Below are 27505 nucleotides of genomic sequence, written 5' to 3'. Positions count from 1 at the left end.
TTATAAGTGGTTGCAAGCTGCGGCTTTTTCTATGTCAGGACTCTTAACATTTAATTTAAAAAAAATTGCGCATACGCCACGTGGCCAACCGGCAAAGTAGGTTACATTAATTCCTACGTTATTCTGGGTTAAAAAACCTGTAAAAAGGCGACTGTTGCCAGACAAGGCCTTGGGCTGGACATTTCCCGAGCGGCAATTACAACCAAGCAAAAGGTATAAAAAAAAATCCTCAGCAAAGCACGCAAAGCCGTGTACACTGTAGTTGTATGAGTTGGTATGTGTATGGGTTCATAAAAATAGTTAATTTCACTAAAACAAAAACAATAACGGTACAGACTGAAACTAAATTGCTTTTACTTTTACTTGGTTCAAACGCCCACTGCAGTGGGGTCAAATGTAATAAAGTTTTTTGTGTTGCTCTATTTCTTGGCACACGCACACGCACACAAGTCACAAAGTCTCACACACGCGCATACACACACATTCACACACACGCAGGCACCACGTGTTGGTATTATGTAGATGTGCATGTACTTATGTTATTATAATATTTATTATTCATTGGAATTCACCTCCACTTTAACACTCATTTACTTCTATTTTAGTTAATTTCAGCGTTTATTCACGTACTTTAATTTCTCTGCATTCTATTTGGTTGATACTAAATTTCACAAAATTTACGCAAGTTTATCAGCTTCTTACTATCCGTTTCTATATATTTTTCAGTGTAATACAGCGCCGCATTTGAAAGCCGACAAAGTACTGAATTTAACTTACGGTACATTTTCTGCTAGCGTTGGCAGAGACAGCGGCAGCGACGCAACGTCAACCGCAATTGACAGTTGCGGCGTCTGCGCAAAGAACGCGCCGTAAAATCAAAACAATCTTAACACTTGGCCAGCAATCATTTAAAAAACTTGTCTAAGTCATACGGTAATTTAAAACATTTTTTTTTACCTTTTTAAAATACAGCGTTACAATCGTTAAACAAGAAAGTGTAATAACTAATACTAATAATAATAATAATAATAATTAATTGCAGATAAAGCGTGAAATCTAAGTTAAAACGTATGTTCAGTTAGCGAGTTTAAGTTCCAAGTGAAGCAGATGTGCTTCTTCGTTGCTAAAAAACCGATAGAGAGTATTGATGTCACTTATTGTCATTCAAATCACCGATTGGTGGCGGACGGTGCTGCCAGACTATACAACTAAACAGCGCCATCTCTGGTATTCAATGCGAACTATCGGGTGTATACAACTTAAAGCTGATTGCTATGAAATGGCGAACCAGTTCCCTTTTGAGCGGCTATGAACGAGAGAGACAACCATATGTCGTTAAATGGCAGGGCTGCTATTCAAAATTGGCGGGCAAACAAACAAATTTAAATTGCTCCAAACAGAAACTAAATTATGTATGGTATTTATGTATATGTATTTTATTTGAGTGGTAAATACTTATGGGGTAAGCTTATAATAGAACATTCGAATAAGTGAAGAACCAATTTACTTTTTTCACAACAAGCCACTGATTCTGCCTTAAAAATTGCCTGACTAACGAATTTCCGAGAAATATTTCATGACAAGAGGCTGTTACAATATTTAAACTATGACCCGTTAAAATTAATGACTAATGAACAATAAATATAAATTATTATGGGATATTTGGTTACGCCTATTTATCTAGTGGGACAATTTTCATGCGCCACGCATTCTTGATCATGTCCGCAGCTTTTTCGGCTATCATGATGACAATTGCATTCGTGTGACCGGCCGGAACATGTGGCATAATCGAGGCGTCTGCCACTCGCAGATGCCGAATTCCATGAACCCTCAACTCAGGATCTACGACAGCCGTAGCATCTGTGGAAGGACCCATCTTGCAGGTTCCGGACTGATGCTGCAGACTGGAGCCGTAAAGCCGCAGGCAACAGCGCCAATAGTCGTTGCTGGCAAAGATCAGGTGCTCACAGCCCGGAAAGGCGCGGTCATGAAAACGGGTGCCAATCTTCTGCATTGGCTTCGTGCGTGACAGTTGCAGGATCTGGAGTATAAGAAATGTTTAGAACAATTGCAGGAAATACTCGTGCATACTAAAGAGTGAGAACGTACCATTTCAATGCCCTCGATCATGGATCGCACATCGTCCGGATGCTGCATAAAGTTGGGTTCCATGCGTGGCCAGTGGAAGGGATTGCGGCTACGCAGAGAGATTCGTCCAGTGCTCTTGGGTCTCAGCAGCACCGGCACCAGACCAAACGTGTCCCTGTGCTGTATATCTCCAAACATTTTCTCGTAGAACTGATCCGTGATGCCCAGCAAATCACGGAGCGTGCCAAAGCGATCACCGCTCAGAGACCCTGCACCCAAAACCAGCTCCATATCCGCATAATCCTTAGCTGTAATTTATAAATTGAGCTGATAAGAAATACCCTATGATCAAGTTTGTAAAGAGACTTACCAAAAGTGGAGCTGGGTGTGCGCACAAAGGCAAATGCCTCAGCTCCTCCGGGTATAGTATACGGTCCTTGGCCGTTAAAGATGTAGCGAAAGATGTCCTGGGGATTGAGAAGACGTGCATCGTTTACTGTGGAATCGTTGACCATAAACACTAGGCCGTTCAGTGTGATGTGATCCTGCAGATTGTAGCCAACTGACAGATCCTGGATCACCGGTATATTGTGCTCCTGGAGGTGAGCCCTTGGACCCACTCCAGACAACATCAACAGCTGTGGACTGGCAATGGCGCCAGCAGACAGTATAACCTCCTTGCTGGCACGCACCACAAACCGTTGATGCTGCTTGGTGAACTCCACTCCGGTGGCCATCTTGGTGCTGGGATCGATGAGCAGCTTGGTGACCCAACTCTTCATGGAAATGTGCAGATTGCGACGCTGCAACACGGGCTGAATGAAGGCCTTGCTGGTGCTGCAGCGTCTGCCCTGTCGTATGGTGGCCTGTGCCCGTGAGAATCCCATCAACTGCTCCCCATTGGTATCGGTTATCTCGTAGCCCATTTCTCGACCCGACTTGAGGAACGCCTTCATCTGACGCGACTTGTAGTCCGTGTACTGCACATCCAACGGCCCATTCCGGCCATGATACGGCGATTTGTATAAATCTGGGATGCCAATGCGTTCCGATTTCTTGAAATACGGCAACACCTCCTTATACGACCAGCCCGAGTTGTTGGCAGCTGCCCAACCGTCATAGTCCCGACGATGTCCACGTGTGTATAGCATAAAATTAATGAGACTGGTGCCGCCAATGCCGCGTCCTTTGGGCCAATTGCAGACGCCATTCCTCAGGCCCTGGCAGGCATTGGGCGTGGCCTCCGCCTTGTATCCCCAATTGTAGCGCGTAGTCTGCGTGAGAGCCGCCGTTAGCGGTACATCGCTGATAAATGTCTCCTGATCACCGGCTTCCAGCAGCAGGACTCGAGCTGTGCTTATCTCGCTCAACCGATTGGCCAGCACACATCCCGCGGATCCTGCCCCCACAATGATGAAATCATACTCCGGCAGAAAGGCTGTGGTGTCCGGAATGCGAGTGTTTAGCAATGAAGTCTCAAAGTCTCGCACCAAATCGACCAGCAACTGGCAATGGCTGCACTCGAAGCATGTCCAGAGTATTAGCAGGAACGCTGATCGCATCTTTATAAGCTGCCAGTATCTGTATCTATAACATAAGACACACATATAAATTGTGAATGCCAATAAGTGAAACGTTCTATTTGCATATTAACATTAAGCTGCAAATTGCAGCGACCTTCGATTTCACTTTTTGCAGTTGGTTCTAGCCAAAACTCTTTTCACGCCCTGCTGACCCTCTCCGTCTCTCTTTCTCTTTCTCTCTCTGATAGCGGGCTATTGAATATTATTTTTAGCTCAAGTTCAACTAGTTTCAGTTTACATCAATGCAGCCAATAAAAATAATAATGTATTTGCAAAAAGAAAACAGAGTAGCAATAACAAACACATGTGTGGACAAAAGATCGCCAACCGGTTCGCGATCAAAACAGAAACACTGAAGAAGTAACCAAAGCAAAATTCACAAATATGTTTGGTAAGTCGAGCGGAATCCAAGCAAAAATATTTACCCGTTGACGTTGACCCATAAAACACACGCGGATGTTCAAAAAAAAGACTCAAAAACACAATCAAAATCAATAACAAATATAAACAAAATGTATAAAAGCCGATAATATATATTTTTACAAAGAGGCGGCTAGTTAATACCCTTGCAATTGATATAACTATTTTTTTTTAAATTTATTTTAATTATCATATTATTATTTTAATGATTCCAACTATGGTTGGTGTCTTTTATTTTGATTTATTTTGTAAATAACTTATATGAAATAATTATTTATTAATTGTTATTCATTTTTATGCAACATTTTTAATGCTTAAATTTATATACCCCCATTTGGTGAACTGCAAACTAAATTAAACTACTCAAAGTAGTGGGTGTGCTGAATTTACCCAAAAAAAAAATTGATTCATATGTAAATTAAAATGTGAATATCTGGATTGGGGATTTTTCAGCATTTAAGTCCATTAGAGGCAAATATTGCACGAAAAATAGATAACAGAAAAAAGAAGGTTTTCAATTAACCCAAATACGCTGCCAAAAATTCGAATTGGCGGGCAACAAGGTGAATGCTTTCAAGTTACAGATACAAATAACAATGATACAGATACATCTGCCATTGTCTCAGCTTAAGTTCTTGTACGTGTTCAGCCTTCAATATGCTTTCGACACACACAATCATACCCGGCAACACACATAATAATGTCTGAGCAGGTTAGCTTCTTTTGTCACAACAATTTGTTGTGCTCGGCTTAAAAGAAGGCAATCAATAACCGGTCAACAGTCTCCCGTACAGAACTGACCTACGTCAAGGGTTTCATGGCTTATTAACGAACGAAGGGCGATGCGCTCGTTAATGTTCTTCTTGTCTGGCCTACAACAATTTGTAATTTAAAGCAAGTGTCGAAAATAGACCAACATAAAAAAAAACAGGTAAGCAATAATAACATAACAATTTATTATTATTTATAGCAGACATTTTTTCAATCAGCGATACCAGCTCACGTTTTTCCACTTGCGTCTTGCCATAATTGAGTTTGTGGCCCGCCATTAATTTAAGTTTATTAACTGTGTCCAATTAGCACAGTATTTACAGCTGGCGAGACGAATGTCTAAAGGGCTTCAAGTTATCACAGATTGAATTATGTTTTAAATTAGTTGCAGAATTGTTATCAGATTTTACAAGAATTATTATCAAACTATTTACAAATTTTAAACTGTCTTAAAAAATATAAATTTGCTGCAAAACTTAGGTACACTGTAAAATGTCAGGATTTCCTTGATGATTAGGCATGTTGTGTAAAATATAACTCAAAATGAACTCTAAAGAATTTTTAAATTTTATTATGAAATTGTCTGTTTACTTTTTTTGATGGTATTTAATTAAACTCATCCCAAAATGTTTGAATATTATTTATATTTTGAGTTAATGCCTCCAAGAAAATTCTTTATTTAAACACCTTTTGCAGAACACTAATTATCAGCAATTATTACTTTGTTATATATGTAAGTCACTCATGTTTATCACTTCTATAATAATAACAATTTGCGTCAACACAGCTCAAAAACTACACACACACAAGTCCGCAGATCCGGCTTAAAGTATTCAATTTTATGTAGGACACTTTAAAAGGGTTGTGAAATTCTAAACACGTTTTTTTTTCGCTTGCATTTAGAATGCACTTACGCAATATACGTGTTGGTCTCCTTCGTTGGATAGACCAGTGTTTTGAGATACCAAATATAGGCGATTATAGGCGACTTTTAGATGTTGTTACTGTTTTTATTGGGCAGCTTCAACTCGATTGCTACTGCGCATGCGCGCGCGTTGCTGTCCACTGACTGAATGAAACGCGGCTGGCGACGCGTGCAACGTTGAAGCTTATGCCGGACGCGTCAAGACAGGTAGCTGCCGGTTAAGTCGGTCAGATTGGCGCTACGTTTGGGACGACACGCAACTCGTAGTGCCGGACCAATGTCCACAGTTACAAAGATACAGATAAAGAGCTGGGCAGGCTTTGGTGCGTAGCTTTTTTTTTCAAGTTCATCATCTGAACTTGCAAATTTCTGGCGAGATTATTTGCATTTTTTTCATTTTACTTTTTAAAACTATTTTCGGCATTTTGACGTTGCCCCGTTTCGCCAGGCGGCATAGTTTGTTGGGTTTTTGTTAGTCACATTCGTAATTTTTGCATATTTTGGCTCAACATTTCATTAGCACTCGTTTTATGTCCATAATATTGGCCGTGTCAAGCATGTGTTAATCCAAAATTTAGTGGTGTTCGATTAACAAATAGATGTGAACAAATAGTGCTATGATCTATAGTGCTTCCGCTACGAATTGTACAAGTATTTAACCGTCTTGTTTACTGTTCAAGTTCAATGTCATGCAACGCTGTTTTTTATATGTCTGAGTATCTGACGGAGATCTTTGCGTATATTGTATCTTGTCGCTTGTATCTATGCGCTTAAATGCTGATGACTTCATGACTGACATTATGATTTGCATACGAACAACATTAAAGTTACACTCATTAATGGCCACACAATAAGCAACAACAAAGTATATACTCCTCGTTTGAATTCCAATTTTGTGGCCACTTTCATAATCAACTTTTTGGCGCTTTCGACCTTCAGTACAGACGCAGCAACATTTTATTTATTTTTTCAGCTTCTTTTTCTCTTTCCTTTGGGATTTATTGCTAAAAATTCAAACAAATTGCATTTTGTGTTGCCTTTGTTTAAGCTTCCATAGTTGATATTTGCACAGATTTTATGCATATTCATTTTGCATGACTTGGCAACTGTCACATATTGGTGAGTGTTTAATTTGAATGTGCACTCATACTCACATTCAAGTGAATAACATAGTCCATAGTCCTAATTGTCAAAAAAAAAAGAAAATAAACTGAAACAAAAACTTGCTAATTTAATTTTATTACGCTAAACAATTAAAAACGAATGTCTGCGATCATTGATTTTGATAATGTCAAAAAAAATGTGCTAGTCTCCTCGATAATAATCTCATAACGCACAGTGACTTTGCATTTTCGATGTGCGACTTATATCAGAGATAAAAATAGCAACCCTATATAAATTTAAAAATATACTACAAATGATTATCAATATTTTTTATATTATTTTATAAAGCTTAATAATCATATTTAAGTTCGCTTAATTAAATATTAACTATGTAAAGTTTGTCTACACAACTGAATTTCACTTCCCTATTTACTAATGTTCCCAAATATTTTAAATTTAATGACATCATTTCCATTGGCAAGACAGGAGGTACATATGTACAAACACAATCACAAGCAATCGTGTTCTAATGTTTGTGGAACTTCGCTAGATTCTGGGAAATATTTTATAATATATAAAATTACTTTAAATATTTGCATGCATTTTGCACATGTTAATTGGTAAACTAATGTATGTTTCGGGCACAGCTCAGCAAATGCAATGCATAAATTAAATATAATCTGTCGGCTGTTCAATGCTCACAAAAAAATCTGTAAAATAAATAAAGAGACGGTGAGTGATGCTAAACATTTTATGTACTTACTTAGACGACTTTGGGTCATAAAAGTGTATCGCAAAAATAGGAGTGCAAATAAATAACAATAAATAAATGTATAATACTCTAATCGGACATCCAAATAAGAGGCTAGCCAACGACCTTGTCAAGGCCATCTAAAAAGATCGTCTAATGTCTTAATGTTAACAAATTAACTCTGGTCAGCGCGGCACTCTGTACATTAAAAACATTAGCTCATTGTAAGTTGATTCCATTAAAATTACAAACACAAACACTATCAAAAACCCAAAAAGCTGAATCTCCAAATTTTAATTGTATAAGTAAAAGCACAAATCAAGTTCAAATTCTTTGAGTTGTTGAAATAAACGCCCACTCAGTGTCAAGTGGAGTCTTTAAGTCGGAGTAGGAGTCTGAGTCTGGTCACTATAATTTGTCTGATGTTCGTAAATCACGTGTCTAACACGAAATGCCGTTAAAAACGAAGACGTGAGCAACGAACACAAAAAGCAAAAACAGCCAACGGCAATAAAACTGAAAAAAACCTTTAAAACTAATAATAATAACAGTTGCAACAATAAACAATACCTGAAAATGGTACAATAAAAAAAATATATTTATATATAGCATGTAAACTACTCGATTAGGAGATACTCTACATTTTCATCAAGATCATATATGGATGTGCTTAATAGACTCAGAAACTTAGCTTAATTTATCATAACTTTGAATAACTTTTTTATAAATACCTTTCTTACACATTTTGTTGCTACAGGGTATGTAAAACAATGGTAAGTGTCAAACTCTTTGGTAAAATATTAAATGCCAGTGGTATATATTTATGGGTTCAAAGCTAAAAGATGACTGAAAGCCAGAAACTGAGCTATGAGCCAAAAATATATAAGAGACGATAGATTGAACGACGTGCAGAAGACAGAAGACTCATAATGCAATAGAAGAAACCCGCTGAATGGTACTCGAAATGCTTTTGGTCATGAGCAGACATTTTGGAGGGGAGTGGTATTTGAATGAACTTGAAGCAATTCAAGTGTAATTTCATATTGGCTGACAATATGTTGCAAATTGTTTGATGGTGTTCCGAAAAACTGCTTATTATTTTAATGATCAAAAGTATTACCACTAGAGGTCTAACAATATTTGTATCTCTAACATAATTTTCTTTCGCTTAATTTAACTTATTTTTCACTCTTTTTCCGCATTATACTCTGGCTAATGTTTCTTAGAACACCCCAACACTCATAATTTGTATGATTGAGTTGACGTTGAGCCTCATCATGTTTTGAGACGGTATTTGAACGCTATGATTGGTGTTATTGACACGACCAATAAGTGTTAACCTTACAATAGCTTGTATTATCTACTTGTATTATTGTTGTTCTAATTTCTGTTGATATTGGCTCAAAGCAACATTCTTTGGGTGCAGGACTACTTAAAAGGTTACATTATCAGATAAAATAAGTAATCATGTGAATAATTTTTCACTTCAATAAAATGAAATTTATTTGAAATTTGTATGATGAATATTCAAGGTTTTCTCTTTAAGCTAATTTATCATATTTATAACATAAAGGTAAGTAGAAAATGTAAATTAAATTTAAACATTCTTAAAATACATGTGTATGCGTGTAGTGTTCAGAATTTAAATAAGTTAGCTTAAAATTGTTTTGGTTATGCTATTATTTAATGATTTAGGACACCTATTAATTTATCCGATTTGTTTGTAGATTATTGGTAATGGTTCTAACAATCAGTAAATTACGTATAGTTGTTTTTGCTAGGCTTAGCTTAATAAACAAATTGCTTTGCATTTGAATAATTCAACTGTTTGCTGTATAAAGCCAAAAGCTTTGTAGTACTAAAATGATTATGCCAGTTTTTTATTGTAAAAACCTAAACTACTAGGTATTACTAATAGACTTTTTAAATATTCATAAATAAATTGTTGGATGTAAAATATATTTAACATAATCATACTTAGCAACTACTTACATAAATGTCCTGACTTTTTTGATTTTTATAAATAGATATTCATGTATATGTTATGTATTGATTTTGTGTAAACAAAATGTTGAACTTTCATCTTGCTTTCATTGTTTTATAATTATAAATATAATCAGTACAAATTGCTCAGAAGTCAATTCCTTGTGTCACAGATTTCCATTTCATTTTAATCGTAATTCGAGTCGCAATACTTTAAGGGAACTTCATATTTTAAGAGAGGGAACTATTTAAAAGACAATTGAATCTGAATATGCATTTGTAATACTAATTAAAAAGAAAATCAAATAGTAGTTCAAGAGCTCTAATATACTACTAATCGTTTTTGCGAGACCAAATATATTTATTGGTGAAATGAAACTCTGTGACACAGCGGAATGGGCCATTTTCTGGATACCGCCCAAAAGTATGCAGCACTATTTTTTACATTGTTAGTCACTTAGTGACGCAGCAAAACGTTTGTAACTTTGTTGGGTGCGTCCGCCTTTACAGTGGCTTTGTCACGAAAATGACGATTCTCTGGATTGGCCAGCACCGAGGCAATGAACTCAGACGTCTCCAGCTGCAGCTGTGCCAAACGCTTCTGCAGCAGCTTGTTGCGCTGCACAAGCTTGAGAGTCTTGAGGGCAATGGAAAGAAGTCCCTCGCTGTTTGTGTGATATTGCTGAAGACTTGCCGGCTGCTTAACTGGCTCTAGTTCAAACTCATACCCGCTGTCACTCTCCTGATCCTGCTCCTCATCATCGTCGTCATCATCATCATCATCATCATCTTCACTTGGTATTTGATCACAGAGATTGGCTGTAGTTGATGTCTTGTTGTTGCCGCTATAAATGTTGCAACTGTGGCTGTTCTTGTTATTGCTGTTGGCTGTTGTGGGTTGTAATACTGTTTCGATGTTGTTGCTGCTGCTGGAATGTGTGCGTGATGTCTGTATGGTGGACTCATTGTTATCTCCACTATCGTCCGTATCGGTTTCCATACCAACCCTCTGCTTCATCTCGAACTCTGACGGTGTCGAGATTTGTTCCATTCTGGTTAGCAGCCGGGCAACACGTCGCCGTTGCCGACGACCCGCTAGGTTCATTGAACCTTTAGCAACTGCAATGAAAGCGAAGAAAACAATAAATATGAATGCAAACGCAAGCAAGACAATACACACACTAAGGCAGAATATCATACAAAAGTTAATTTTAACAAAAATAATAGAATGAGCCCTTTTCAGTCCCTTTAATTACTAACTTTAACGAACTAAACAGGAGTCTGCTTATTTTATTTAATATTTATTATTGTAATGATTAGATATATGAATTGAAAATAAGTCGAAACTTATCAGAAAAACGGGCTATAGAGTCGTGGGTACCGTTTTCGCCCGACAAAAGTAATTTCATAAAATGCTTGCTGGGTATAATTACATACATGGCACTATGGTCCGGATGACGATTATTTTGGAAAAAAGTCGTTTCTTAAAGTTGTTCAAACTAACGTTTTTTTAATGGCGATGCATTCAAAATACTTCCACCTCAAATGTTGCATAACCAAAACTTTCACATTTTCCAACACTGTTTAGCAATCAGCTGTGAAACAGAGTTGATTTAAACGAAGCGCACATGAAGCTCTTATTGAAATTTTGTAGGTAAAATTTAATTACTTGGTGGCTCTAGCTAAGAAGCTTTTTTAAAAAAATTTATCATGGATTATATTCATTATGGCTTGCACTTTGTGTTTATTTATCTCCATTGTTAAAAATCAAAGTGCAATGTATAGTTTCTTGTAATTTAAAAAATTGACTTGTTAAAAATTTTATTCGATGAAATTTTAGCTTTGAAAAGCCGTAACCAATTTTGCTAGCATATGCTAGCAATGCGACTATATGCATTTTGTAGAGAAATCAATTCTGAATTTGTACTATTAAGCTCAAGTTGCGCAATTTTGCGCATTTTTCACAATTTCACTTTATTTCAGCTAACCTCACGTTATAAAATGCGTATTCGTTTAAAATGCGGCGACAACACATGAGTCAAAATGACCAAAATTATGATTTTTTGGCTTGTTTTATTGTGCGCATTGGCGAAAATTACAAAAACTCGTGTTTACGTATTGAATAAATGATAAATCTTTACAATCGACAAAAAATAAAAAATTCTAGTTTCATACAAAAAGTTAGTTCACGATAAATTTTAATTATTTGAACAATATGATATTATAAATGATAGTATTCCGATCTTGATATATGTTGGTCAGAATGTCAGTAGCATAATATCACTTATATACGATCAGTTTGGTCAGATATTTTGGAAAAAACAGCGTTTTTATAAAAAAAGTGACTTTTCGACTGATAATTCCTATTATTTCTATATGATATAGTTGTCCGATTTGAATGAAATTTTGTCAACACGTTAGGGGCTTAGTAACACGCCTAACCTGTAAGTTTGGTCCTGATAGCTTGAAAAACAAAAAATTTAAATATCGCAGAATCGAAAATAAAGGCGGCACCACGCCCACTTTTCTAGGCCATTTGCGTATTGATATCATAAGCCCAATACAAGAAACTAGACCAAAATATCTTCCTTCGTTTTCGAGTTATTAATTTATTCCTAAAAAATCGTCATCCGGACCATAGTGCATGGGTGAAATTACATCAATAAGTGAAGCCTTTTCAAAGCAAGCCCAAGAGTATGCAACACAAAATTATATGCATTAAATAAGAAGTAGACTATATTTATTTCAATTAAATATATATATATCTTCTTTTTTTTTTTAATATTACAAAGTTTTTACAAAGATAGGTGTTTTGCTAGGCAACTTAAACTAATCAGAAATTAAACTAAAAATAAAAAAAAAATTATTTATGACAGAACATAACGATGATTTAAATATAACTTATAAGGGCGCGGTTGAGTGGTGATACTAGGGAGATTGTCTAATTGTGGCCGGAGATCTTGAAGTCTAGACCCGGTTCAGGGGGTCTTGTTATCATCGCGTGTGGTGGAAAACGTGACCACAGCTCAGGGTCAACAGTTGTCAGCAACATTGGCGATTTCAAAGCTTTACGCATCAATTTGCAGCGCTCGTAACCAAGCACATGCACATTGCAATAGGCTTTACTTGCTAAAATCATGGATGTTACACACAGATAAACACTTTTGAACACTAACAACAGATAGTACGAGACAACACCACCAACCGCAGAAAAGGCCTTTTGCGATTAGAGCTTCCGTCACTGTGTCTATGGTCAGGGTCACTTGGCAGCGCTGCAGCGTCGACGCATCAACTCGAAGCACATGGCCGAGATCCGTTGGTTACGGAGCCAGTGGCCGTACCGTACCGTAATACAAGGCATTCAGCGTTTTGTTTGCATTGTGCAAATAACGTAGTATATCGATACGCTGCACAAGTGTAATGAAACGTGAGCACGGCCATTGGGCCAAGAGCGTGTTGAAGGGGAGAAGACAGGTATTCCAAGTATTCTGTGTTTTAAAAAAAGGTGACGCATGGGGGGCCTTTGTTATAATAGGTGCTAAGTACATTGTAAAGTCAGCAAATGATGCAACTCATTGGTGAGCATTGATAGTTATCAATTTTATGATTACAATCAATTCTTTACATATTCCTCCTCTGTGTCTATTTTTAAGCCCTGAGCCCATTCATAAAGGGCAAAAAGGGGTGTAATGTGTTTATATATATATTTCTGATCAGGAGGCAAGTCGATTGAGCCATGTCCGTCTGTACAAACAAAAAGTATTTTGTTTGTTGAGATATCTTAACTAAACTGATGGAATATGAATTTGAGCTGATTTTATACATCCTGACCAAATTTGGTTCAAATCGGTCCCATATATCATAAAGCTGCAATAGAGACGCTCAATAGAAAATTAAGTCTTAGTATGAAAAAGTTTTAGGTTTTTTGAGATATCTTAACCAAACTGATAGAATTAGCATTTAACTTGATTTTGTCCATCCTGATTGAAGTTCGTTCAAATCGGTCGACTATATCATATAGCTGTCATTGGAGCGGTCGGTCAAAAATCAACTTTTAGTATGAAAAAGTTTTATGTTCTTTGAGATTTCTTAACCAAACTGTTTAAATATGCATTTAAGTTGGCTTTGTACACTGTGACCAAATTTAGTTTAATTCGGTTACATATATCATATAGCTGCCATAGGAACAATCGGTCGAAAATCAACTTTTAGTACAAAGTACCTGGGCACAGGGTATCCTACTGTCGAGCGTGCTCGACTGTAACCGCCCACTTTTTAATTGTCGGTTTCCCAGATCTTATACTTTTTAATTGAGATTTCGAGCGTGGTTTAATTATAGCACTGTGTTTTTTCAAAAGAAGAATCACACAGAAACAGACAGGTGTCCCCCTTAATATCGGTGTATTTATGTAGAGCAACTCATATCTACTCAAATGCCCCGTGGCTGCCACCCTGTTGCATCAGATGCTTCCCTTGAATACGTAAGCAATTCCCGGTGCGTGTTCCAAACATGTGCATATCAATGCGACTTAAGACAAGGCATGAACCGCAATCACAATTTTCTACGGAAATGTTTAGTTTACCATAATATTGCTGTTGTTGTCCCCTTCAAATAATAACATTGCCACCCCCGCACACCTCACAACACATGCTACTCGCCATCCAAGCTGTCTGTGTGTTTACTTCCTGCAATGCCACTGTTCGTCATCGACTTATGCAAGTGTCGAGGTCCCCCACGAGGCATTTTTACTCGAATGAGCAACGTCAATGAACATTTATCTATTTGCTGTTGCTGTTGTTGCTGTGGTGTCTGTTGTTGTTGTTCTCATTTCTAGCACATTGCCTCGATGTTTACATATGTACATATGAACTTGTTCGTTTGACTTGGCTCACGTATAAAAGTCTGTGGTATGGCATTTTGGGGGCGTCTTTGGCCTCGTTAGCATCAACACGATGTTCACACACGTGCCGTCCACTCAAATTAGTTACTATTTATGCCTAATTAAGGCAAATGTCGGCGGAGCCATGACATAAGCAATGCCCACAAAAGTCACCTCCAAATGTATGTCATTTATTGTCACTACAAGCATCTATAAGTACAAAAGTCAGCAGGCCAAACGCTGAATCTTCAGAGTACACACTGACACGAACTCATACGAATTTGTAAGCAAATTCAAATGAAACAACAAACAACTATAAACATGTAGTTCCGATACGCCGGTGAATAAATACCCTCAATTCCCACGTTGATACGTAGTAAAGGGGACACAGGGAACTAAATTATTCTTAGGTGACTGCACGTGGCTTCGTCACACCCATTTAGCATTCAACATTTTAACGTGTTGATGGAAATTAGTAAGAAAATAAATAAAACAAAAAGGAAAGCATTTTGAATGAATTGCTTTGAATATGGCACGAATAAAAGTAGCTACAACAAAAACAAAAGTAACAAGAGCAGCTGTATCATCAAACATGGCAATAAGGGAAAAGCAAACTCGGCAAAAGCCAAAAGCAACCCAACAAATGTGGAACAATTGCGAATACGCCAACGAAAGTAGCACAACAACAACAACAACACGAAAAGCCAACCAGGGCAAAAAAACGTGACACCAAATGGCAGCAAAATAAAGGTTACGACATTCATTCGCTGTGTGTGCAAAATATTATTTTAAGAAAATAAATGCTCATACAATATTTATTTATTTCTTGTGGCCATTGAGGGTCGACCATTTTAGCTATTTACAATGCTCTTTGTTATTATAGTTGCTATTTAACACATTTAGTTTTTCCCTGAAAACAACACAATATTGTGGTCAATTGCGAATGCTGAAAGTCTTGTTTAAGTGATATGCAGGCATTTATAGTTTAACTTTCCCATATTACTGTTATAAGGGTATAAGCTTAATTTTATTTACATATATATTGTTTATTTTAAGAAACTTAGCAACCAAATTTAGCTTTCTCGTTGTGAAAGCAAATATATTTTTAGCAACTTACTGATAGGGATTTAATACAAGAAACTCGATTGCCTTTAGAATTGCAACTGGGGGAATGCTTATATAAATGTGTCATGCTATAAATTTCCAAGGAAGCTGTCTGCTGCCAGGCAGAGCACAAAAAGACGTCATTTTTTGGTTTAAGACATTGTATTGCTGACGCAAATTGTTACCATAACAAAGTCGCGTGCCAAAGCAAACAGCAATAGCAACAGCAACAGCAGCAACATGCGGCAATATGAAGCAGGCAACACGTGAACATTGCACTGCATTGGGGGCACGTTGCAGTGGAGCGGATCTGGTTAACAGCGCTGCTTTACCAAGTTTACATAAATTAATTAATCATGTCCAAGTAACGTGAGCTTCAGTAATAAATGGCATAAAATAACAGCACTGCAGCAGTAATGACAACGACAACACATGTGACTCGTGTTACGTATACGACTTGTGGGACAGTCAAGAGCTATACTCACCATAACTTAGCACGGTGCTGCTCTGTGCAACTCCCGCTACTGTGTTTGTGTTTGTGTTCGACCGGGACACTCCCATGCTGCCTCGTCGTCGTGACTCCTTCATGACTGCCACGTGCACTTTCTTCTCCGAGCAGACGGTGGGCGGCATTTGAACTGCAAGCAAAGTGGGAAAAATTTAAAATTAATTGGCCATCAAATTGATTAATTGATTGATTGACTCTATGTCAAAATGTCGTGCACGATGGCAAGCAACGAAAATAAAATAAAAATAATATTGTAGCGAGTTCAATCAACTTCTTTAAACAATTATTTGTGCTTTGCTCAATCAATGATCATCGTCGCTCATCATTGTCAAAGGTGAGTAATAAACAATTTAAAAATAAATATTGCACGTGCCATAAATTACAAAACAAAACAAAACAAAACAGATTTCATGATCTCAGTTAAGATTTTAAAATGAATTATTATTGTACTTTGATATACAATCTTGTCTACAATTTTGTATATTAGCTAATTTTTATAGAGAAATCTAAATGTCATGCTGTCACTAATTATTTTTATTGTTAATCGGCTTTCAAAGGTGGAGTCGAAAGCGACTTAGAAATAAATGACTTGAGTATTAGTTACTAAGCTGTGCCAAACATCTTTATTATTAAGCATGTATATTTTATCATTTTATTTAATCTCTTGGCGTTTGCAGTGCATTAGTCATTCAGTAAGATAAACAAGATATTGCCCTTGAGTAACGGTGCCCTGAATTCCCAAAACCGTTGACGGAACCAACTGAGCTGTCATTTGAAGCCAACACGCAGCAACTGCGGCAACTGCGGCAACAACAAGAATATTTTTCGCAGTCCCAACGCAGCTGAAGCTCATTAACCATGCCTCAAATCTACGCTTAGCAATGGCAATGGCAAGACTACTATATGTTTATATTAGACATGTTGCTGCAGGGGCAATTCCTCAAGAGGTAAACAAACTTAAAGCAGCAATCGCTGTGGCAAATAAGTATTGTGTTGCAGATCCCACAAGAATATATTTATATGTATAGACATCTTCGAATATACTCGTATAGTCAACATTTTGGAGCGCATGCAAATTGCTCAAGTGCTCATCTCAGTTGTTCTCTCTTCTAAATATTGTTGTGCTGTCAGTCAGATGAGTCGCCGCCAAAGGCAGAGGCAGAGGCAGTCAAATTCAAATTGAAAAAGCCCAAAAGCAACAACAACAACAACGATGTTGTTGACGGCACGTGTATCTCTTGAGTGTAATTACATTTGGAAAGTGTGCGGCATCGCGGCCTCAAAGAGGCATTTTCATTTTAAGTACTTGGGAGGCATACGGCCGTATGGTTGAGTGGGCGTGTCATCTAAGCGGATTTCACAATGCCAACAGAGAATTGTTGTCGATGTGCCAATATGCATAGCTTAAAATTACATTTTATAAATTATGTCTTCTGCTTTCATTCAACATCCGGTATTATTCGCATTCACAGCACTTCTCACTAACCTCTAGAATCATGGCTAAGCCATCATCATCTTGGCCACATGCCTAACATTAAAATGTAACAAAAACCAAAGAGCGTAACGTATACCAAGCCTAACGAATGGCCCCAATGGCATATTTGACGTACACGCGCTGTTTTTCTTACCCCTCAGCTGGTCATGGCACAGTGGGACCAGACGAGCTGAGTCATAAGCAAATAATACGGCGATGGGAAATAGAGTCAAACAAACTAACTATTCACAACAGCCGAGAATTTAATACTTTAAATTTAAAACAAAATATTTTTTATCTATTAACTAATCTTAGTGAAAATTAGGCCGTTTTAATTTGTTAGATTTTCTGGCTTTCAAAAATGAACTTTACTTTTTGTGATTGCTTTTATAGTCCAGAGTTTCTTTCCTCAAATTTTATAAATATAAATAAAATAGATATTAGTATGATATAAAAGCCCTTTTCGGGGTTTTTATTTTAAAAGTAGTCTGATGATTCGGATTCAACTCGAACTGAACGAGCAACACGTGCCGCTGCAGGCTAAAAAAAAAACATAAAAATAAAAATAAATTGACTCATTCGTAATATCTGAGAGATACACATGTAGACACAACTACATATAAAAAAAGGTTTAGTTGTCTTAGTCTCTCTGTGTGTGAGTTGCGCTACATGAATCAAGTGTTCTCGCAATTTGAAACACGCTTAAGCCATCACCTGTAGCTATTAACTGCTACCTGCTACCTGCTGCCTTTGCCTGAGGTCATGTCAATCAATGGCTATAATGAGAACTGCCACTGCGTGTGCATAAATTAGCCAAATAATTGTTGGACACGACAAACACACAACACGACACGCTAGCTGTCGAATTGATGTTAAAGTTGGTCTCAACAAGGAAACAATGAACCAATAGAACAGCTCATTGACTTCTAAAACAAAAAAAAAAAAATAAGTCTGGGAATGGCGTGGTTTCAGTTGTTAGGGCATTGGTGCGTTCTCAGGCCAATTACTCGCATAGAGCCCCCGGGAGTTGCAAACAAAGGCGACGAATTAAATTGTAATTGCCAACGCACAACAAAAAAAGTTCAAGTTCAAAAAACTCTCGGGCTTTGCAGTTGATGTTGAAGGCGTTGTCATTTTGAAGTTTATTTGGCGTACATGTTACGCTGCGGGGGCTACGAGTATATCGTATAATACAGCAAAAGGCACAACAACAAAAGGCTATTGTCATGCATATGATATGTTATTTGTGACGTCTGCACTACACACACAAATATATATATAAGGCAGATGAGACGTCTGCCTTTCTTGTTTATGTTTTGAGAACACGTAAGTCATGAAATCGTTTTATATTGCACTTGGGCTTAATTTGCTTAAATGTCGCCGGCAATTCCCAACTCACATTAGCCTTTATATTTTTATAAATTCATACGCACACATACTCGCAATCGTATCATTATTCGTATACGTTAACTTGTCATTCATTAGCTTGATGCATCAGTTTTGCACGTGAGAGGAAGCTTAACTGAACATTTTTGCACTTATGGAATGTAATATAATTTAATACATATTTAAGGCCACCTTGAGAGCGTTAAATGGTTCCAATAATGCAACCTTAAATTTCACCTGAATGCCTGACACTTAAGTATCGCTAGAAGCGTAACATATCAAGCATACGCAATGTGAGTTTCTGAGAAAAGCGACATTATTTAAATAACATTTTAGCACTTATTAATCAGTTGTGTTCTTCACACTGAAAAATATTTAACAATTGCAACTATCTCACAGGTTTACTCAAAACTGCGTATACGTGATATACACAGACCGTCATTGAGCAGCGACGCGTCGTTTTTATCAGTGGCCCATAAATGTTATTCCCCGCTCTGCCAACCTAGTTTTATCTTACACCTTTACACGTGCCGTGTATCATTAACAACGACAACAATGTGGGCGCCGTTACCGACAAAAATTTGAACAATTCAGTTTCAACAAAATAATACAAAAAAATTTCCATTGCAGGTCTACGTTGTTTACTCTAGTTTTGTTTGTTTGGGTCTATGGTCAGGTTTGTATAGTTCTACAAAAGATATTTAAGGTTTATGCGCTGAATATTTAATGTTTTGTTGATTTACGAAAGAAAATAATTTTCATAAATACATTTTAGATACTATTAAAGTTTTATCTACAAATTCGTAAGACTATTAATATTATGTGCATCTTCTTATAAATGTTTCTATTATACATTTCCGTCAAACTAATTAATGTTAATTAATTTATTTTTAAATTTCCAATGCAAGTCTTACATTTATTTTATTTAAATTTAAAATTTTTTTTTACAAATTCACAAAGTTTATGTTGTTACTTATGTTTCATTTCAAATTTTTTGATTTCGGCTAACACTCATATCTATATAATATATCTCAAGTTGATTGCCAACGAAAATATCTACCAGCAACAACATCGACCAACTGCAAAAAGAACAACAACAAAATTGTGCTAATTTCTTTGCTATCTCAATACATGCGCGTGGAAGTTGTGCAAAGAATTGAGTTAACTAAAGAAAACAACAAACTCTAGAATGGGTGGAACACTGCCAAACCATTATAAAAATAATGCCAAGCAAAAAATTCCCATTCCCGCGCTAAGACAATAAACATCCGCCGTAATAATATTTAGAGAAGTCTGCAGCTAGACAAAACGTGCCAAAACTTTGAAAAAAAAAAAAGGAAATTACTTGCCAAAAAAAAAAATTATCTAACCGTCATGATAGAATCAGAACACAACCAGAGTTCTGAATGTGAGTATGTGCGATACCTTAGGAGGGCGAGAAGTATTGGAAAGTGGGAAGTGTGCAGTATTGGCAATTGAATTGCCAGCTAGGCGATAAAAATTTATTATGGTGACAAGCTAAACAAATAAAAACGAAAAAGCGAAACATTAAACGAGCCACACGTGTGCCAAACGATGACCCAATTGCTTTGCCAATGGCAAACAAAAACCAGCCACGCGCAATTTTTACCCAGCCCCGAAACCCTTAGACCCCATAGCTCCAAAACCGTCACGATAGGTTCAACAGACAGCAGCTCGTTAGAGAAACAAAGCTTGAGCTTCGAAAAAAATATATGACAGCAAAAGCAATGCTATTAATTAGGTCTGCGTCTTATTTACTTACCAAGCACAACAAGCACGTCAAACTTGGTAAAAAAGAAGTAAGTTCAACCATCATATAAAAAGAAAGTATGTATGTAAATACACATATATAATATCCTGTTAATCACGTATTTATCAGAATTGAAATTGGTATGCATGCACAATATGCACAATCGTTAAAACAAATATTCTATATTCTATTTGTCTTAAAGTCAACAGTACCAAAAAATGGAACCATTAAATTTCGTCATTTATTGCAATAAATGCAAATAAATACAGTAAGCAATATACAATCAAATTAGCTAAACATTTCTATTCTTTAAAGTGCAATAAAAATTGACTTAAGCCAAACTAGTTCTAAAAATCCATAAAATTCAAATGTGAAACTTGACACAAAGTCCGAATCAGTTTCGTTACAATCGATTCGATTGATGTTGATAAATGTTGCGTATGGAATCAATACGATGCTGCGATTCATCGCCCATTAAAAGAAGTATTTACTTTTAGATTCGATGTATTCAAAATGACTTATAAAAACTATTTGTTTGTTTTTTTGTTTTTATGTTTTGATAGCTAATTAGAGCATTCATTTGCTATTTTTTTTCATCTTAATCACGAGAATTTTATTTCGCTCGTTTAATTGGCACATCATAAAATACGAAACATTTAACGTAATTAATTAGTTTTGCATACGTTATACTAGGTTTCTATTTACATTTAAGCACACACATTCATTCGTATCCTACAATCTTGGCTGGCACGTGTAGCGATTGCTGTGCATTGGGGCGTATACTTGATGTCGCATTACTTCCGCCTCTGGCACACCCACAACTTTTTTCACACTCATACAAATATAATCATGTTCCCTGACAACAGTTTGAGACATCAAACAGTTACAGACTCTTACGAAAAGTTATGCACATCATTGTTTAACTATTAAATGCTATTAACTAGCTATCTAAAAAGACTTTGAAATTTTCACAAAATGTAGTGAGTTAAGAGAAAAGTGGCACTATCGTAATAAAGTCAATTAATTTATATATTGCATAAAAATACAATTTTATTAATAAACAAAATAATAATATTTGTTTTAGAGAATAAAAAAAAAGTAAACAACAACCAATTAAAGTTGTAACACTTGTTTATATTTACACGTGTGGCGGAAAGTAAATAACTATTTATTATAATTACCAAAAGCAGTCAAATCCAAAAAATATTAATATAAATACTAATTTGTTTTTAATCCTTTCATTTTACATCTAGCTTTAAATCTAAATGTTAATGGCCAAACTATTAAGTTGATACTGAAAATAATAATTTTTACTTCCAATTCAGAATCGATAAGCTTTCTTTAAAAATGTGTGTGTATGAATCCACAAAATGACATGATCGAAAATGCCGCAGATTAGATAGAACAGACAGAATTCATATCATGAATGTTGACTCTCAAAAATGTACAAAAGATAAAAATACAGAACACAGTACTATAATTAGTAGTTTTTTTCTTTGAAACAGTTTAAAAACTTAACAAAACTAATTAAAAATGCGAGACACGAAACTATTTTTAAATACTTGTATCATATGTAATAATCACATTAATTTTAGTATTATTTAAGGCATCCACAACCAGTCAATCATTCGTTATAGTCACTCAGTGTTACTGACTGTTTAAGCCAGTTCACCGCATGGTTTTCTAGCTCAATTTACAGGCGGAGCCTGGACAGACAATTTGACCAAAATATTCGTGGGACTAAAAAAGCTGCAGCTGTCGCGGCTACAAGAAAAGAGAGACACAAAGACAACCACAAACAAAACGCCGACCACGAACTGCGCGTGGATTTACTTTTATTATTGTTTGCTCATCATCATTATAGTCATAATAATCATCATCCAAGCCACCACCGTCATTATTGTGGAATTAGGGCTGCGACTTTGTCTATTTAATTAATGTTTGTCTTAACTCTGCTGCGAATAACAGCAAAAATAATTCGCTAATGTAACCATAAAATTAGCCAAGATACCAACAATGCAGAAACAAATACGAATACTAAATGCTCTAGCTCAGATGTTGAATAAATGCAGACAAGCCCTTGCAATAGATATTTAAGAAAATAAAATTAGAATTGCCCTTAGATTGAGTATAAATTTCTTATATTCTTATATTCTTATTCTTATATTGCGAAAAATTAATTTTTAAGATTAATAAGCTAAGTAAATAAGTTATACTAGCATCGTGAGAGAAATGGGCACATCAATTCCAACATCATGTGCATATTTTAAGGATAGATCAAAGAGTTTTTGAAACAAAGGTGTATAGCATTGATTTAGGTCGTTAATATATCTTGCTAATAATTGATACACTAAAGATTGCTTAGCTTTAACTTAATAAAATATTCATAAAGTCTATTCAATGGCGTGCTGAACTTGATTACATAACTGAAATGACCAAATGAGCAATAATTGAAGGGTATGACCGAACTCAAAGACCTTTTAACGTCTGGGCTGCGCCCCAACCTATGTATATTATCATGACAAAAGTGCGGCACGTGTGACATTTTGTGGTAGACGGTCACGACAATGAGCAGACGATGTACATACTTACATATATGTATGAATGTGCACAAGATATGTATGTTCATATGTACATATGTGTGTATGTGACAAGTGCAACTTGTAAGAGGCGGAACAAGTTTATAGAGTCATTTTAGATGCCGCTTTGAACTCGCTCACTCACACACACACATACAGTGGCGTAAACCACGCGCGTGTGGTAATTTACAGTTACATACTTACATACATACATACAGTCCCGCGTGTGACTCGCATTATTGGGTTAGCAATTAGCTCTAGTGCTTATCGTTGCATTTGTCGTTATTGTGGCTTCTATTATTTATTGTTAACGATTTGCATATCGCATCGTGCGAATCTTAAATTTATAGTTTCACTCATATTTACTTTACTTAAGCTAATCAAATTATTACCCATACAAAAGTCATTTGGTACAGAGGAAGTTGGAGGATTTTATTACCAACTTTGGTATTTACGCATATCGTGTTTATTTTTAGAAAATTCTTTGATAAAAGTGTTGGCAACGATAAGAAGAAACAAATGTGTACTGCTCAATAAAGTGCTCAGAACAGAATGAATCTTCCATATTTGAGCTACAGCTAATTTCCGTCATATCCCATGTTTATAAAAAAAATTAGAGAGAATCCAATTCCGACCGAATAAACCAAATATAATACATGTACATATGTACACATGTATATGTATAATTAAAAAAAATAAGTGTGTCATTGAAAATTAGCCAATTTTTTATTGTTATTGCTACTGTTTGTCAGAGACTACAAACGTGTATCGTATTTAACTTTTATGGGGCTTTTACAACAGCTGTTTGCTACATTTTAATGTGAGCTTACACACACAAACAGATACAGCTTTGACAGGCACGTGTGGGAGCCGAGCCGGTTAAAAAATAAAACCAAATGCGAATTAATTTGTAGTTGCCTGCATAAATTAAAAAAACTTTGTCATTCAATCGCAGTCCGTGACGCGAACGCTCTTGCCGTTCACAGCGACGTCGGCGTCGAAGTCGCCGTCGGCGTCGATGCCAACAACAACTGCGACGGCCACAGCGAAATGGCGATAATTTCGTTGCCACGAGCTTGGCACAGACTTACAAACTCTGAGTTCGTCTGTGTGTGTGTGTGTGTATATGTGTTGGTTTGCCGGGGCAGTGAGGGAATATCCATTGAGTAGCAACGAGCGAGTCACAATTAAATTACCCAGTTGAAGCAAAATCGACTTGATTAGAAGTACAAGAGATTATAACGAAATATTTCATGCACTTTGTAATCCATGGTTCAGTATTATCGTAAAAAAAACAAGTACATGCTTATTCAGTGAGATTATGCGTTTTATAATAACCTCTTTTTGTACTACAAAATGTACTATTTTTTAGATTGACATTTGTTTATGAATTTAGTAAGGGAAAGAGGGTAAAAGTCTATATACATACTATATGTACATGTATTATAACTAATCGATATATCAATCAAAAGTATTTGCTTTGCATTTAACAGGAAAAACCGAAAAAAAGTCCCTGAAAAATCACCTTACTATAGAACATAGAAAGCAATGCAGATTTCTCAATGTTTTTCGCGAAAAAACTACTGGGTCGGCACACACATACACAGATATTTACACAGGCCCTGATACAGAAATGCGCTCACATGTGTTAATAAATTTTTATGCTATTGTCTCGCTGCCTGTGTGTATCAGAGAGAGAGAGAGAGAGAGAGAGAGGGAGAGCGTGTGTGATTTGCTCTTGTTGTTCTTATTGAATTAACGACGCACGTGTTGCTGTTGGGGGAAACCGAACAGACCACACACCTCTCCCCTTTGGCCATACAATTTGGAACAGAGAATTGTTATTGTGGTTGATGTTGTTCTTTGTTTTTGCCACTGTTTGTTTATATTAATGGAGGCTTTTTATAATTTTGGTTAATCTTGAAGTTTTAATGCGCAACGCGTTGAAATCCAAATTAAAAATCTATTATTATGAACACCATGTTATGGGGTGTAATGTATAGAGCAAACGCTATTAATATTCCAAATTAATATTTCAAAGAAGCCTGCGTTGGGTTTACAGTTTGTAGAGGATAGCATGTGTACTTTTAGAGCTTCCGGTTTGATGAATTCTCGGAATTAATAAAATTATGTATACGCAATCGGGTTATTGAACCAGCTTATTTAAAGTTAATCCTTACAAAGGTTATTAGGTGTGCTGAATGCCTGAATCTGCTGTGTGAAATCATATATTAAAATATATATATTATTTTTATCTTAAAATTGTGTTACTGAAGTAAATCTGAACGAAACAGAGGAAGAAAGCTGTCCACATCAAACTTCTGCTCTTTATACAAGGTATCTTCAAGTCGAAAAGTCTCAAGCATTAATTATTTTCGTATGTTTTATTTATAAATTTATTTACTTTGCATTAGGTAGCTTCCTTTGTTGAAACAATTGAAACTCAAAGTCGAATCAAAACAAAAGGAATTGATCCACATACATAAGTAAACAAACAGATGTCACTAAGCGAATTGAATATTTTGTTGTCAAAGTTCTGCTGAATTGACGTTAAAACCAAACCACGTTTAACACCAGCTACAAGTCGAGTTTATTTATTTTTGTTAAATTTTGCTTTGCTCAGATTTTTGGGATAATGTCGAAGGTTTCTCTATTTATGGCGTTTCACACGCTCCGCTTTACGAGCGGCAATTTCCATTGAGAACTCTTTTAAGTGTGTGCGCTATTGGCAACCCTGGCCCGTTGACGGTTGACGGGGCATTGACATACGAGTAGTTCTAGGAATCACACACACAAATGACGCTGTTTCACTTCTATGTATAAATAAACACACAGAAATGGTGTAAAGGAACAATTTGCTTTTGTACATTAAAAAAAAAGAACTCATGGATAATAAATCTTCAATTGCAAAACAAACTGCAAATGACTTTTATTTCATCATGCTTCGGTTGAATTTCTGCTTTACGAATATTGTTTGTTTACATTGCAAATTTAGCCAATTTTTTATAGTACCTTGAGAAATCAATATTGCGCATACGCCATGTGCACCAGCTGGGAAACTGCAGTCACCGCTATGTGCAGTGAGCAAAAGGCCAAAGGGCAAAGATGATGCGTCAGCAGCCAAGAAACACTCAAACACACACACACACACCCACACACACGCATACTAGTACAGTGCCAAACACACTCGTCCTTGGAAAGGTAAGGTGAAGGAAAGCTGATTTGAGATATAATGCAGGGCAAAGGAAGAGCGCAGTGAGTACGCGACGAAGGCAGAAAGTTCTTTAATGCACACTCACACACATGACACTGATAATCGACAAATGTGTGTGTGTGTGTGTATGAGTCAAAAGAGAGGGAGGGAAAGAGGGCAGACGCTAAAAGCTCTCGACAATATTGAACGTTGCTTGTGACATGCAATTTAACGGGCGACACGTGTGGCCTTTTTTTTTGGGCTATTTTGGACGTTTTGGGGGCGTGGCTGATGCTAGAAGATTTATGCCCCAATTTATTACGTACATATGTATGTAAGACTTACCCGTTGGTTGTTTAAAAGCGTTTAACAGTAAATGTTGTTGGAATGACTGCGATTAGTGTTGATGTCGATGTCGCTTAACAGCTGTTGACTTCTTTGTTGCTGGGCAGAAGCTGCTGTCACTGAAGCACACTCACGCAAAGCACAGATAAAGATGGTGATAGCGATGGCGAGAGACAGAGGCAGATACGCTGAATATGGCAGCATAAAACACGTTTTATTTAATTAATTGCGCGCTCATTGAAACTAATGAGAATTTTTGTTGTTTTCACACGCCCTTAATCAATTATATGTAGGTAGAAAACGTACAACAACTGTATGAACAACAACAACAATGACGAAAGCGACAACGAATGCGACGCCGACGTGTGTGCAATCATAGGAGACAGACGAAGCCAACGACACCAACGTCGCTGCTGCTATCAACACGCGCGCAACAAAACTTTCGATTTCGTTACGCTTTAGACACGAGCACTCACACTAGCACAGTTCCACACAAGCACACAGGCACACACACACACACACGTACACGCAGACACACAAAGAAGAAGTACGTAAATGCTTGATACTTGCAGCTTTAAAGCTCTGAATTTTAACAATACCGTTCTGATAGCGAGGCGCATGGAACGACAGCGCAAAGCCG

The 27505-nt window shown here is 36.5% G+C and overlaps 2 protein-coding genes across 2 annotated transcripts; both read right to left on the bottom strand.

Annotated features, from left to right (window-relative positions):
- Nucleotides 1-1413: 1413 nt before the first annotated feature.
- On the bottom strand, nt 1414-5932 carry LOC117790751 (glucose dehydrogenase [FAD, quinone]). Its single transcript, XM_034630296.1, has 4 exons — nt 5777-5932; nt 2459-3675; nt 2110-2396; nt 1414-2041 (listed from the first exon to the last, which is right to left on the bottom strand). The coding sequence occupies exons 2-4, from the start codon at nt 3648-3650 to the stop codon at nt 1673-1675; spliced, it is 1848 nt and encodes a 615-aa protein (XP_034486187.1). The 5' UTR covers nt 3651-3675; nt 5777-5932; the 3' UTR covers nt 1414-1672.
- Nucleotides 5933-9126: 3194 nt separating this feature from the next.
- LOC117791583 (WD repeat-containing protein 48 homolog) lies at nt 9127-27505 on the bottom strand. The gene is made up of 3 exons (XM_034631373.1): nt 27465-27505; nt 16095-16247; nt 9127-10744 (listed from the first exon to the last, which is right to left on the bottom strand). Exons 2-3 carry the CDS (start codon nt 16240-16242, stop codon nt 10083-10085), a joined length of 810 nt encoding a protein of 269 aa, XP_034487264.1. The 5' UTR covers nt 16243-16247; nt 27465-27505; the 3' UTR covers nt 9127-10082.

Source organism: Drosophila innubila (assembly GCF_004354385.1).
Source record: "Drosophila innubila isolate TH190305 chromosome 3R unlocalized genomic scaffold, UK_Dinn_1.0 2_E_3R, whole genome shotgun sequence".
Taxonomy (NCBI): Eukaryota; Metazoa; Arthropoda; class Insecta; order Diptera; family Drosophilidae; genus Drosophila; species Drosophila innubila.
This window is presented reverse-complemented; position numbering and strand designations above follow the sequence as displayed.

What these genes read in the sequence shown, in the direction of transcription:
- LOC117791583 (XM_034631373.1), bottom strand. Translation starts at nt 16,242, where the DNA reads ATGCCGCCCACCGTCTGCTCGGAGAAGAAAGTGCACGTGGCAGTCATG. An exon ending in CAGCACCGTGCTAAGTTATG is followed by an intron (nt 10,745 to 16,094) that starts GTGAGTATAGCT and finishes CTTTCATTGCAG; the next exon opens with TTGCTAAAGGTTCAATGAAC.
- LOC117790751 (XM_034630296.1), bottom strand. Translation starts at nt 3,650, where the DNA reads ATGCGATCAGCGTTCCTGCTAATACTCTGGACATGCTTCGAGTGCAGC. An exon ending in CACACCCAGCTCCACTTTTG is followed by an intron (nt 2,397 to 2,458) that starts GTAAGTCTCTTT and finishes TATAAATTACAG; the next exon opens with CTAAGGATTATGCGGATATG. An exon ending in TGATCGAGGGCATTGAAATG is followed by an intron (nt 2,042 to 2,109) that starts GTACGTTCTCAC and finishes CTTATACTCCAG; the next exon opens with ATCCTGCAACTGTCACGCAC.